The sequence below is a fragment of the Rhea pennata genome, chromosome 12 (genome assembly GCF_028389875.1).
Source record: "Rhea pennata isolate bPtePen1 chromosome 12, bPtePen1.pri, whole genome shotgun sequence".
NCBI classification, from domain to species: domain Eukaryota; kingdom Metazoa; phylum Chordata; class Aves; order Rheiformes; family Rheidae; genus Rhea; species Rhea pennata.
The window spans coordinates 18,718,278-18,733,051 of record NC_084674.1 but is presented as its reverse complement, the minus strand read 5'-3'; the positions used below and the strand labels follow the sequence as shown (position 1 = coordinate 18,733,051).

The 14,774-nt window shown below is 37.1% G+C and overlaps 1 protein-coding gene across 3 annotated transcripts; it reads left to right on the top strand.

Annotated features, from left to right (window-relative positions):
- The first annotated feature begins 741 nt into the window (after positions 1 to 741).
- On the top strand, positions 742 to 13,743 carry LOC134145703 (haloacid dehalogenase-like hydrolase domain-containing 5). 3 transcript variants are annotated; one of them, XM_062585488.1, is made up of 8 exons: positions 742 to 993; positions 3,476 to 3,685; positions 4,681 to 4,793; positions 6,301 to 6,394; positions 8,446 to 8,479; positions 9,278 to 9,452; positions 11,430 to 11,618; positions 12,405 to 13,743. In XM_062585488.1, the coding sequence occupies exons 1-8, from the start codon at positions 985 to 987 to the stop codon at positions 12,802 to 12,804; spliced, it is 1,224 nt and encodes a 407-aa protein (XP_062441472.1). In that variant the 5' UTR covers positions 742 to 984; the 3' UTR covers positions 12,805 to 13,743. The 3 variants fall into 3 exon arrangements, with proteins under 3 accessions (XP_062441472.1, XP_062441471.1, XP_062441473.1); XM_062585487.1 differs by lacking the exon at positions 742 to 993 and adding an exon at positions 1,407 to 1,517; XM_062585489.1 differs by lacking the exon at positions 742 to 993 and adding an exon at positions 3,895 to 4,017 and having other exon boundaries at positions 3,608 to 3,685.
- Positions 13,744 to 14,774: the final 1,031 nt, after the last annotated feature.

Sequence of the window (14,774 nt, the reverse complement as noted above, 5' to 3'; positions counted from 1 at the left end):
AACAGAAGGACAGAGTCAGATTAGGGAGAAAGTGTTAATGAGAATGGGTGTAAAAGTAGATACAGATTAATAGAGTTGGAAAAGATGAAAGAAGATCAAGACAAGATACTAATTCCATTCTGTCTTCAGAGAAGTAACTAGCAGACCTGAGCAAGACCAATACATTGAGATAAATGGCGACGTCTTAAAGGCAAATGCTGACTTTAGTTTACAAACAGGGAAGTGAAATAAATGTATTAAAATATGGGAATTGTGATGTGCAGATGGTGAGTGTTGCTTGAACCTGCTGTACTGAATACTCTGCAGCTCTGCACGCCTGCTAAGGCTTTTTTAAGCTGAATGATCTCTTTAGCTGCATGTGAGCCAAAAAATTGCAGCAGCTGCTTGCAGTGCAATGCCCATGTTCTGCTCGCTTTACAGGCCAGTACGTTGCTGGTAAGGTTAGGGCTGTGATGCTGCTGTAGCCAAGGCTATGGATTTGGTCTTTGTAGTTAGTGGTTTGTCCTAGAGAAGGAAGCAGTGCATAGCCTCTGCAGTAACTTTTTAGCTGTGCAGCTGTACGTGGAGACCTCTGTGTATTGTCGGGCTTGTGACTTGTGCTACTTGTATCTCAGCTTGGAATGTGTCTAGGTTATAATAATTTTAGACTTGCTTACATGTAGCGTGCTCTCTTGCAGGCTGTAGAGTTCAGCCCCACACAGCCCTGGCCTGAGCATGGGGGATAACCGTAGTCTTGTTCTTACTGTTCCACTCTCTGCATTGCTTTTTGCTTGCTTCTGTGTTTTAGAACTGCATTCACCTTTGTTTCATTTAATGCCAGCCACCTGCGTGATGCACACTGAGAGAAACCTGCCTTGCTCTTTGCCTCGGTAAGTGCCGTGTATCCCGGGAGGATCGATTTCTCCCTGGTGTCAGAGAAGCTGGTGAGGAACATGTGTTGGGAGCACTGCAAAGTAACTGGATTTGCATGATCGGACTCGGCAGATGAGCGAGGTGAGGATAGCTTCGCCGTGTATCTGCGGAGTGATGATGCTTTGTGCGCGTTTGCTGCCTTGGAGCCTCGGCGGCGGGGAGGCACCGCTGCGGTACAGATCCGCAGCCACCGCGCTGCTGCAGTGTGCAGGGTTCCCGTATGCGCTCCGTGTGCTTTTTTTAAGAATTAGTTCCTGAAGAACGGCGGTGTTCGGGTTGTTAAGGGACAACTGAGCATTTCCGCGGTAGGAGCTCGGTGCCGCCTCTCCCGGGCCGCGGCTGCGGCTGCGCTGCCTGAAACCCGAGCGCGGGAGCGGAACGCCGGGGGCGGGGCCTGCACCGGGCGGGGGCGGGGCCTGCACCGGGCGGGGGCGGGGCCAAGGGCGGCTCGCGGCCGGGCGGCGGTTGGCCGCAGCCGCGCGCCGGCGGCCGTTATGCGGCGGGCGCTGCCGCCGCTGCGCGGGCTGCTGACGGGCGGCGGCGGCGGCGCGGGGCGGCTCCCGGCGCGGGGCGGGCTCCGCAGCGCGGCGGGCGGTGGCGGCAAGGTGAGCGGTGGCGGGGAGGAGGGGCGAAGCCGAAACGGCGCGGGGGGCCGGGCCGGGCCGCCGTTGCGGGCGGGGGCGACGGTGCCTGGCGGGGCAGCGCTCCTTCGCGGCCGGAGAAAGGATGAGCTTCGGCTAAGGTGACGGTTCTCGTGCGGGATGCGCTAGGGTTCGCTGCTTAGATACCTTTGCTTTTCTCTCGGTATCTTCAGAAAATTATTTGCTGCGCGCTTGCTCGCTGTAAAATTCGCGTCCTTAGTCTACAGCACTTACAGGCAGCAGCGAAATCGGCGTGAAGAACGCTTGGTACGATGGTGCTGCGGTGCTAGCTCAGTAATTTCACGTACCTGTTAAATATACAGTAGAGTGGGGCTTTTTAAGTCCTTTTTTTTAATCGACGAGCTTGCAATGCTAACTGCAACATTTTTTTAAAATAATCTGTCATTCTTTAACCTGTTGACATACACCTTAGAGAAAATGGTGTGAGGGTTTTGTTTTGTTTTTTAAAAAAGGGGTTGATGACTGTATACAGTGTAAGGGGAGGACTTTGGAGGATGTCCTTGAATGTAAAACTTTAAACTGAACAATAAGCAATTGTCCTATTTAAATGTATTGTAACTGATTTTAAATATTGACCGTATTTAATGGAGCTCTCTAGGGGAATATACTCAGAAGGTTCAAATGTAGTTCATACATCAGGATTTTTTTAAAAGCCAGTAGTGAGAGCAACCTTGGCAAGGAGTACATGTACCTCTGGCTACCTCTGCTTTCACATCCCGCTGGTGGTGGCGGCAGCAGTGTCTATCTGATCAGTGCTGTGCTGTATGCAGCTCCAGGAAAAAAGCAGTAGATGAATTAATGATGAGGAACAAAGTGCTGCTTAAATAGCTGAAATGCCCTTCTTAATAGCTGAGAAAAAACGTGGGCTCAGCTTCTGTCAGTATGCCCTTTGAAAGAGCGCAAATAGCAAAAGCTGCCCCAGCTCCCCTGGGTTTTTGTCCTGGCTCTGTCCCCAGCATGCTCAGTTCTGGCACTTATTCTGTCACACCTTTTTCATAAATGGTGGAAGAGAGAACCTTAAATCCCAAGAGCCCTGGATTCCACTTATGGCTTGGGAAGGAAGTGGAGTTTAAATTACAGATCCCTTTGGTTTGTCCTTTCCAAACTGATTCAGTAACAGTCTAATTGCTTCACGGTCCTATCTCTCAGTCTCTGCTCTTTAGGCTCCATTAGTCTCGATTTCCTTTTCTGGGTTCGTGAAGTCCAGTTCTTTACCTTTTCAAAGAAAGGCAATTGGAAAAATCTTAGCAGCCCAAATAGGGTCTTTATTTAAGCAGGTGTTAACTTGACTAATAGGCATTAGTCTGTCATACACAACCAAGAATCAGCTGAAGTGAGGTGCAAGGAGCGACAACATATATTTAGTGATAGTTGATCCGTTACTGGAACAGAAAAGTGCAAGTATCAGCAGGGAAAGTTTTGACAGCTAAACATCCTGTAAGCAGAGAGCTTTCTACAGTATCTGTAATCAAGATCTACCTATTGCTGAAAAAATCATTTATTTTTTAGTAGTAGGCTCTTAGCGTTCTTTCAGTTGCAATTACCTGTGAAATGCTCAGATTTGAAATAAAAGTGGGACTCACTGGCTCAGCAGTGTGCGTTTTATATCTCTTTTACCAGTTTAACACAGTTTGTTCTAGCATTGTAGAACTGCTCATGAGAGAAGGTAGAACTCATGAGGCTGTATGGATAAGGAAAAGGGAGATATAAACATATTCATATATTACAATATTTGCTGTGAAGAAAGGAGTGCTATCAGGCACATTAAAACATGCAATAAAAAAGATCCATTTCTTCTTTATGGAACTTGCTTTTTAATTGGTCTTCAGCTGTTAGCTCTATCAAATGTGTAAGGATGGAAATAATTAGTGTACTCCTTTCTTTTCTTTTTTTCACTACAGCTCAACATACTGCCTTCTTTTGGTTTCCTTTTTGACATTGATGGAGTACTAGTACGAGGAAAGACTCCAATTCCTGCTGCAAAAACAGCCTTTCAAAAGCTAGTTAATTCTCAGGGACAGTTCTTTGTGCCTGTTGTATTTGTCACCAATGCAGGGAATTGCCTTCGCCAGAAAAAAGCTGATCAATTGTCTCATATATTGGGAGTTCCAGTGAGTAGATTAAAACTCATTAATTTATTTATTCATGTATGGTGTGCTTGTCAAATGTAGTACTGTCCATTAAATACATATGACTGCTCGGTTAAACAATTTTTACCATAAATCCTCTGAAATACTTTGATAGAAAGTGCTATAAAAGTGAGGAATACTGTCCAAAGCTATAATTGGTAATGGTATTTCTTTGCAAAATTGTTTTAAAGAGAATAATCATAGCTCTTTCTGAATAAGAAACCGTATGTACCAATGACATGAAACCCTGCTTTAGCAAGCTGAAAGATTTCTGTGATAACATGCGAGACTGGAGCTTCCTGCCTTCCTTTGATGTAAGTGATAAAACCTTATTTGCCTCTGATTTATAGGCTTTGCTGGTGGTAGGACTTCTCTATTTCTGGGGACTACATTCAAACATTACTGAGATTAAACCATAATTTTGTAGTACCTTTTGTTTCAGTAAAGGCCAGTGGACAAGGGCACATCTACATTATTAAAATGTAATGTATCATGAGTAAAATGACATCTCAGTTACTTCTGGATTTTTTTTTTAGATCTGTAAGGTAGTAAATAATAACTCATATTATAGTTCCCACATAATTACTTTACTGTTTTGTACCCATTGCTGGGATGCAATATGCAAACTAAGAGATAAAGGTCTTGTGATATAACAGAAACAATGCTGCAGTCTAGCAAAGGTACCAGAATTGGACCTAGGACAATTCCAAATCTTCTTTCTTCTATATTTTCTGAATGGATTTGGTTGTTGTGTAAAACTAGTAGAGAAAACCTTGTGTTCTTATTGAACAGAAAAATACTGGAAGCACCTTGTGTTCTTATTGAATAGAGAAATGCTAGAAAGTGGAGCAAATGTTTATATCAATTTGTCAATAATGTGTAATTATGTTTAGTAATTTAAATAATTTGTCATGCCTCTAAATATCCATATACATAATTTATCTGAAAAACAACACATTTCTTTAAATCCCAAACAGATTTCACAAGATCAAGTGATGATGTCACATAGTCCTCTGCGAATGTTCAAGCGTTATCATGAAAAATGTGTTCTTGTATCTGGGCAAGGACCACTTCTTGATATTGCTCAAGAGTATCCTTTAAGATACTTCTGTTCAAGATTCTTCCTAAATCAAGTTCAGAGGATCCTGTGGATCAAGGGAATACCAAGTATTCCAGCATTAGAAATTCAGTATTAAGCAATGGTAGTTCCTGCTATAATCTCAAGTTTATGTATTAAGAATTCTTAAGTTGTTGGTTTCTTGATACTTGCTAATCACATGTTAGCTTTACTAGCTAGAAGTGCAAGTTCCGTGTTTGTTTTCCTCCTCTCTAAGGCATGAGGCTAGGTAACATTGTTTTTGAAACCAATGTCTGGAGCAGAACTATGTTTTAAAAAGCTTTGCAACTTCTATGTTAACTACCAAAAAGAACTCTGATGTGATTGTGGTATATAAGCTTTGAGTTTTAATTTAATGACCTTAACTTTTGTATAATCTATCACCTGCTTTCAATAACTCTCTTCTGTAGTCTTTGGTTTATTGGAATTTTAATTTTGATTTAAAGTTGGAATAAATTATAAGTTGCGAAAATTTATATGTGTAACTTTTAAGAGCTTTATTTTAATTTAAAGTTGGGTAAAAAGTTACTAAAAAAAACATCCTGAATAGCTCAAAATTCGATTTAGACAAGTTGAGAGAAAAGTACATTACAAGACTGAATACAAAATATAAAAAAATGTATTTCTGTGTTGCAAACTTAAGTGCAGTTAGATAGCACTTCTGTGTAGGATAATTATATTTTAAAATAACTTTACAAATGGCCCGTATTAATTCTGATATAAAATCAGGTGACCTTGTTTGTATAACTGATATGTTTAAATAGCTCTTACTTTCATATGCATTGTAGGAATGAGTTGTGTTAGTACTGACTGTAGCATCATAACTACTACTTACACCAGCAATCACTTTTAGTTTGATTGCATCCATTAACTAAGTTTAAATCAGTGGGATGTATTTTCATTTAAGAATACTGCTATGCAAATCAGGAAGATATTTTTCTCTTCTTTTGCACCTCTTTTTAATATGTTTTGATGCTTATCTTAACTGCCTGCAGGACACTGAAACTTTATTGGGCAGCCTACCATTTAGCAATAGACTGAGCTTTAAAATAATTATTTAACTAGCAATACAATTGCAGCTATGATCGCCTAAAGAAAACAGTTTGTAGGCACAGTATTTTTCCTTCAGACAAGCTTCCCCGTAATTATACGGGATGTTGTCTTATTATTAGGTAGCTTTCCTTTGTGCTTACGTAAAGATAATCTTGGAGCGTTGCAAGTGTGTGGGGTGGTTTCTTCCTTTCCATCTCAAATTTTGAACAAAGCTTTCTATATCATTTCCATCTAGAATTTCAGAACATACAGGTCTTCCATTTATAAGTAATGGGATGATCGTCTTTTTACTTCACAAAAAGTCAGTCCCTAAATAATTTGCTTTACTTGATAAATGTCATAAGTTAAAATTAATTGCTGAAACTGAAAACTTTTTAAAAATCTTTTAAGGTTAGCAGTTCTGTATCCTTAACTGGTACTTTCTCAGTCTGGGTTTCTGTCAACCTATTACCATTGAAACCTTACGAGAGAAATACCCTTTGCTAGATATGGTTGACCATGACAGAAGGCCTAAAATTCTGGTGTGTATTTTGGTTTTCAGATTATTTGCTTATTAGGTGATGTTTGCAATAGAGGCCAACATTTAAACTACAGAGCTAATGCTGTTTCTATGTTGTATTTTGACTTTACCTTTCTCGTCTTCTTTTTTCTTTCTTTTTTTTAATCCCAGTGGTAATTCTTTGTCATAATCTTTGATTTTGTAACTTACTATTATGGAAACTTTACTACAGATACTGAATTTAAAATCTGCTTTGGAAAGCATTTTGGGACGTTTTGGGGAGAATCACTTTTTCCCTCCATGTTGGATTGTCATGGTACTATTTCTAAGCTCTGAGCTTTCTTTGATTGTAAATTAATTGCCTGTAAATAACTAAATTTTCTCCAAAAGACAGCATTTTTGTTTATTCTATTACTTAAGTATATTTAAATATAACAGACAATTGGTTTATGTAAGCAGTATGATTTCAAGTGAATATTGCAGAATTTCAGAAAGCAGTACCTATATTTCTTTTTCTTGTATGGGGTGTCAGTCACTTTGTGATTAAAGCACAAAGACTTGTGGAGGTATGGTTTATTTTCAGGTAGGCTTAGTATTATTCACCTGCTAGATTTCAACAATTGAGAGAAAGCATATGAAATGGTTGGAAATGTTTACAAGAACTATAGCTATAAAACAGTCTTAAGTAATACAGTCCACATAAAGCATCTACAGCAGCTGCTTTAGAGAAGGAAAAGTGATATTTGTAAGCAATTCAGACAGCTGCTACATGTAGGGGTATAACACTAGTGTTGTAATGAGAGGTGCAGATACTGCAGGAATTTTAACTGTAACTATTCACATTGCTGATGAAAAACATTGTATTACTTCACTGCAGAACAACAGTAAGGACTGTGTTCCATTTTGTGAAATTTTACTACTTCATTTGTGTACTTGCTGGTTGTCTCCATAGAATCTCAGTAATTAACTGAGTGGGAACTGATCACAAGAAATGGATGTTATCTTTCATTTGATTTTGTTTCCTGATTGCTGAATATCTCTGGAATACTATTGCAGCTGAGTATCAGCTTGTATACCTTGTGTTGTTAAACATAAAACTTTAAGAGCCAGTTAATGTGCATTTGTCATCAGTAAATGTTACTTTAAAAACATAATAAAAAGTCATTTTTTTCCTTTGAAATATTCAAAATCAAACCTATAAAACTTGTTGAACAACCTTAAGTTGCCCCTTCTGCTGAGAAAAGTATGGAGCATAATGAAGTATGAAACTGCATTATTTAAAAATGCAAGTTATTGTCTAAAAGCATACTCTTGCCAAACAAATCTGTGTATTGTATATATTCAGGATCAGTTCCAGAGGTGCCATTAGTATTGTGTTAATGAAGCAGGAAATATTTAAGCCTTAGGATGGTTGTTTTATGGAACCGTCACTAGATAATGTAGACTTTTTCCATGTACAGTAAAGAAAATCTTTGTTGTGGTTCAATGACTCAGTTGTATCACCTTTTGCCTTATAACTACATCTTATTTACTATTCTACATCCATGTAGATGTAGAACTTTAAGAAAATATTAATGTATTTGTCACTGAGGGGAATAACGAAGTTCAAACTATTATTTGTGTAGCAGTTTTTATGCAATACATTTTTCTTTCTTAGTAATGCTAAAGAAATATATTTCAGAATATATTTTTCAAATGTCTTGTTAATACTAGAGGCTTGTCTCTTTCTTTCCCCCCCCCTTTTTTTTTTTAAAAAAAAAGCATACCATACTTCATACACCAGTAAATTAAGCAACTGAAGTTTAATAGCTTGTCAGATTTAAGTAGATGTCGGAGCCTTGAGATTGTAGAATGCTGTAATTTGTTGCTATATGCCACTCAATTTCACTTCAGAACTTGAAATACACATTTTCTAGTAAAGTGACATCAAGAACTCCAGTAATTACATCAGAATATAGAATGCATTTCCTGTCCGTTGCAGAAGGCAACTGTGAAAGTGATGTTTGAATTTATTCTGCTAAAATAACAGTGGATGTTTAATCTTGTTGAAAACTACTTTTTTTCTTACTGCAGTACCCTTCTACTGTGGAGCTTCCCAAGATTGAGGGTAAGTTATCTTTACTCACTTTGCAACTATCTATTAGCACATGAATTATAATTTATTTTTAGATTACTGGCTACTTTAGAATTCTGTTAGCCAACTTTCTAAAATTTCCTTATTAAGGACATCGATCATTAATGTAGAATGCATGAAATGTGGTAAAAATGGGACTTTTTTTTTAATGTGTGCACTTTTCAACTATCTGTCTTTGAAGTTTTAGAAGGCAGGTGAGGTCTGTGTTGCTTTTCATTTTCCTTCAACATGTTATTGTTGCCTTCCTTCTGAAAATGAAGAATGAATTGCCATATACTCAGAAATAATTGATTTTGTTCCTATAGTAGTAAGGAGGATCTCTTCAGAGTTGGAGTGCAAGAAACACTCCAACTGTTTTTAAAAAGCTGTGATAGATTATTGCTGGAAACCTGAAGACTACCTAAAAGTAACATCCAAACATTGTTTTAAAATGGATAAATGGCAGTTCTGATGGTTTTTCAATACTGTATATAAATATCATAGAATTTACAAAAGTATGGAAGACAGAAATAGAATTGAAAAGTCTATTTTGCACTGTTTCAGAGCAATTTAGCCAACATAAAAATCAATTTCTTAAACCTGTGGATCTTGCAGTGAAGTCTTGTTATGTCTGAGACTTTCTGTGAATGAGTACGTAATACATTAAAAACATAACTTAATGTGACTATTTTCTCAGTTTATGATTAAAACTAATTGTTTAATCTTTTAGTGATAAAGACCTGATGCTCTATTAACTAATCCCATAACTATATTTTGTAACTCTTATCATAGCTGTTGTTTTGTTTGGGGAGCCAGTCAGATGGGAAACCAACCTTCAGTTGATAATAGATGTTCTGCTGACAAGTGGCTATCCTGGAAATCCATATCACCATGAAAATTACCCTCATATACCTGTACTTGCTTGTAATATGGATCTGATGTGGGTAGCTGAAGCACAGTCTCCAAGGTAAATGCAATTATAACACATATATAGTATGATATCTTACATTTTTAATCATTGCTTCAGGAAAATAGAAAATCGGTATTTTCATACAAGATGTTTGCTGTAGCTTTACAGCAGGTCTGTTTACTCATTCCCCAAAGAAAGATACTACTTTGCCTGAAAGCCTCAGAGTTTCAGTCCAAAGGGGGGGAAAAAAAGACAAAATAAAAAATTATCAAGGCTAGTGTTGCATTTCATCAGGTCTCCTTTGGTATTCCTCTTCCACCCTACAGCTTCTGGTAGGATGATGAATTGACCCTGTTAGTTAAAAGCAGTGTGTTTTTCAAACTGACACTGTAGTAAATTGTTAAAGGAATATAAGAAAATCCAAACAAAAAAACACAGAACAGGATGATCCCTAGGTTGTGGAGGGGGGGTTGTTCGTTTTATAAAAGGTGTTTTAATTGATTTGTTTCACTCTTTCCCCCAGTCTAAAATTTGGACATACATTGAAATAGAAATTTTTGTCACTATGACTTGATTGCTGGCTTGGTATTACGGAGAAGATCTTGTCAAAGATCCTTATTTAGATGCAAAGAACATCATTAATAGCACACTGGCAAAATATGTATGTTTAGTAGCTTAAGGGTAAGGCAACAAATATGTCTTAAGAAAGATTCATTGTTTCAGGTATGTCCTTTGGGAAAGACTCCATTTTCAAACAGAAATAAAGTTTGATTTTGCTTTGGGTTTGATAGTATGACAGGCTTGCATCTTCCAGCGCTCTAATGCAGTGCCTGGGCTGTTTTAAGCTGTTGCTAATCATTACTGGAAGTTATTTTATGCTATTTTATATGTTATTCTTAACAAACAGGCTGGAGAGAAGGAGTGAAGTGTTAATTTAAAGCCCTGAAAAGCTAATTCTGTATCACATTCTGTATTCTGTATCACAGTGCTACAACTGCTTCCTTCTCCACAGCTTTTTCTCAACTGATCCTTTTTATTTCTTGATGTTTTCTAGGCCACTAGAGGCTTATGTTATTTTATTAGTGCCCCTAATATGTATCTACTGGCTTTTGTTTCTCATTATACTGATTTTTGATGCCTTTAAGCTATAGTTACTAGGTTTAAACAGCTATAAATACTTAACAAGAGCAGCTAGATAACTTCTAATGCATATAGATATTTGTGTAACTTACTGCATATAGACTTGTTGTATAGCTATTTTTTATTCTTAAGGTGGTTTTGATACTTTAGACTTCCTTATTTCTCAAGCATACCTATTATTTCACCCCTGAACCCAAGCCCTGAACTTGTGAAGTTGAACTGCTTTTTATTCCTGAGATTACATCTTCTAAATTGCTATTTTACCGGTTTGGTCAATAACTCATTGTCACTGTTCTTGCCTTGACTGAGTGAGTTATTAAAAGCATGCTTTAAAATTACAGGCTGTTTCTTGATCATCCTTTGCATCTATTTTTTGAGAGATAAACTTATGATTTTTTAAATTTCTATGGTACAGAATGAGTTTTGGTATACTTCTGTGTTTAAGGAGAGATTAATTTTCCTTACGTCTGATTCCAACTTCTCTCTTTCATTTTTCCTATTTTTTAATTCTGAAATTCAGCTGATTCTGCTAGGTCATTGAACAGAGTAGACTACAGACTACAGGCATTATTTCTAAATGCCTCACTTCCTACTTGCATTTAAGAAAACAGCTCAATTTATACTAACAGATCATTATTATACTTTATTTTTAAAATAGACCAGTGTGCTATGCTGTCCCAATTACATGTTTTTGTTACGATCTTTATTGTTCAGCTACTCAGCAGTTCATTTTCAGTGAAAAGGCTGTGGAAGTGGTGTATGCCAACTGAGGAAAACTTGATTAAAAACAGGATATTATTTTTTCCCAAAAGTCTGTGGTAGGGTGGGGCGGGGGGGGGAAGGCTTGTGTATTTAATATAATTTGATTTGTCACAAACCTTTATATTTCTGTAGGTTTGGACATGGAACATTCATGATTTGTTTGGAAAACATTTACAAGAAGATCACTGGCAAAGATCTGAAATATGAAGCCTTAATGGGCAAACCTAGTGAATTGACTTATCAATATGCAGAATACCTTATCAGGGCTCAAGCAGCAGAAAGACAATGGAAACAGCCTATTCAAACTCTTTATGCTGTTGGGTAAGATATAAGTCTAATGAGTATGTCAGGAAACTACTTAAGCCATATATCTCAGCAAAGAAAAATACACAACTCTTTAATAGTTTGTTTCTTGTATCATTGGGACCACCTAATATTCTAGGCAATATGTTGGTTTTTTTATGATGTTTTTCAGGCTTACTCTTAATCTTCAAATACTTGTATCTCTAATTTCTGTAGAAGCAGAAGAAGTGGTTTAAATGCTACTAAGATTTTTCCTGTTTTTTTTTTTCTTTTTTTTTTTTTGAAATAGACTGTGTAAATATTTAACAAATTTTTTTCTTCCTCCTGAGGTTACTGATATATCAACAAGCTTTGAGTAGAAAACAGAGCATTAGAGAATGTAAAATTAGATTTGATCTTTGGGGTCATTAAGCTCAGTCATATGCTATTCTTCACGCAGTCACATCATAGAATCCTTTTCATAAACAGCTAAAGCTCTACTGTATTAAGAACTGTTCCAGAATCTCCAAGATGTTTGAAAATATGACAACCTCATTCATGGACTGCTGATACCTATCCTTGAGTCTTCCTCCATCAGCCTTGTTTGCAATTTTCCGTATGGAGAATTACTCAGTTCTGTCATACATCATGGTTAATGAAAATGGTGTGATAAAATGACAGGGTTGTACTTCTTTCTGTCTACATACTTCCCCATAAACTTCTGTAGAGTGTAAAATAAACTAAACCCATAGAATGTCTTTTATACAATTGAAACCTGCTGATTAAAATTGTCATGCTACCTAAACTTTTTTCTTATATTTCCAGAGATAATCTCATGACTGATGTCTATGGTGCTAATCTTTACAATCGCTATCTTGAAGAGAAGAACTCCAGAAAAACTTCCAAAACACAAATTCAGGCCAAAGTTGCTGGTGGCAGGAGACCTGCCACTCTCACTCAGGATGATGAAATAGAGAACAATTGGGAAAGTGAATTAGCATCTTCTGCTGCTACCTGTTGTAGGTCTATTCTTGTTTGTACTGGGGTTTACAACCCTCACACGGAGGTAGCTTCTGATACCAGGGAGAACATAACTGACAGAGTGTTCCATGGCCACAGAGATTTTCGATTTGATCCTGGTTTAGTAGAACCAGATCATATTGTACCAGATGTTGATGCAGCTGTAGACCTGATTTTCCAGTTGGAGAATTTTGCACCTGGTTGAGATGACAGGATTTCTTACGGGCTTTTCAGTGCTTTGCTTCTCTTCCCCCAAACAATCTGTGCTTTAAAAGCATGCCACAAATTGCTGCTTTCTAAAATTTTTAACTTTTTAACTGTGATATTTTTGAAATACTTAAGTTCTTGCTTTAGTTGCACGTCATTGTTCTCCCATTCATAATTTTTGGTATTCTAATAATTTAACTATCACTTAAATTCTCACATCAGTTCACTCTTCTGTTTACTGAAAGATATAGCTTCCGTTGTTCTGTGGCTCTTAAGCGTGTGAGCTTGTGATGTAGGAGTCATTCACATGATTACAAATTGGCTAGTATGGAGCACGATATGTATAACTTCTTGGTATTCTACAAGTAATAAGCTCTCTTCCAAATATTCTTCAAATTAGAGCCAAGTTCAAATATGTTCTGCCTTTTCATACTTGCATATAATTTTGCAACATTTCTTTTTATCTGTTTTCCCATGTGTTGGGAGCTGCCATTACTTCACTGTGTTTTCTCTCTGATATGTAAAGCTTTAAAGAAATGCCCATAAAAGATGGGGAAGGACGAGTTGTTAACACTATTCTTTTGGAATTGCAGCTCACCTGAACTCAGTCATCTAAGGAAAGTTATCTTTTGTGGCATACCTGGCCTTTTTGTCATTGCCTTTTTACCTAAACTCTTATGAGGAATTTAAAATTTTCATGTGCTTTAGAAAGCATGTTTCAGGCATTTCTGTCAATTGGACTTTTCTACAGAATGCACATGACAGCTGTTTGGGCAAAAGTGCCTAATATTTTACTTGAAGCTTCTGTAACTGTGGTATTTAACCTGTCCTTAGAGTGACCATCTTGTGGCAATGTTATATGTTTGTCGTAATGGTTTGTGGATTCTATAACTGTTCATTTAAAAAGAAATTTTGTTTTATTTTTGTAAAAACATTTTTGTCTGCTTAAAGGATGTCTGAAAATATTTGTATGTTAATTGATTATACTTGTGTGTACAAGTGTACTTTTGATATAAGCTTTGAGCCTGTCCTTTGTTACTTGGCAAAAATAAGCCAATTAAGTGTATTTAAAACCAAAATCACATACATAGAAATATCACTTAACATTACCTTAGGACTAGTCAGCTTTTTCTTTGCAAATTAGAAACTGTACAAGGAAAAATCTGTGGATCTTCAGTATTACTAAGTTCTTGCAGAACTGGCAGAATGCTAGTTTAAATACATTAATAGACACATGGTGACATAAAGTGAAGTGATTTCCTGGCCAGCTTCTTCATTTACTCTTTTGAAATCAAAATCAGGAAAGTGGTCACAGAGAGAGCATCGCTTCAGTGGAAGCGGATTTCTGTTTTCACTGTCCTTTGCAAACCCTCCCAAACCTAGCTCTATTATCAGGATCATTGATTTGTTCATTTGTAATGTTTCATACACAGCTTTCAGCCTGTCTTACTGAATTCAGTAATCTGAGATCAAGGACAGTGTTGTAAACAGTGTATCTCTTCCTTCAGTGGAAAAAATACTAAAGTAGCCCTGTCTTTCTTGTCTGTCTTATTGTTTCTTTAGCCTGTAATATGCCAAATACTTGCCAAGTAGGCCAAATATTTCTAAGTAAAAATTGTAGTTAAGGACTTGTAAGATGTTGGAATTACTAAAGTTCAGTCATTTTAATATTAAAGGATGTTGCAGAGCTCTTTAATTCTGTTATTGGAAGCTGGCTCAGGATGTCAGTAAAGCAAGGAATAAAGATGTGGAGATTAATGAAGAAAAACAGTAAATGGTTCAATTTCTTTTTTCCAGAACTATTCATTCACATCTTCAAAAAGTCTACGCAGGAAGTGTGTATATTTTTTAAAAACTTCGTCTGTCATGAGAGTGTAAATGTATATGTAGAAAAATACTGTTCTGTTGATAAGACTGTTGTTTTTAACTGAAAGGGAGACAGTTTCCCCGAATCACCTTCAGGGTGCG

Bases quoted from the DNA above. Each gene is read 5' to 3' on its own strand.
- LOC134145703 (XM_062585487.1), top strand. From the start codon at position 1,407: ATGCGGCGGGCGCTGCCGCCGCTGCGCGGGCTGCTGACGGGCGGCGGC. The intron at 1,518-3,475 runs GTGAGCGGTGGC...TTTTCACTACAG, and splicing joins CGGCGGGCGGTGGCGGCAAG to CTCAACATACTGCCTTCTTT. The intron at 6,395-8,445 runs GTGTGTATTTTG...TTCTTACTGCAG, and splicing joins ACAGAAGGCCTAAAATTCTG to TACCCTTCTACTGTGGAGCT.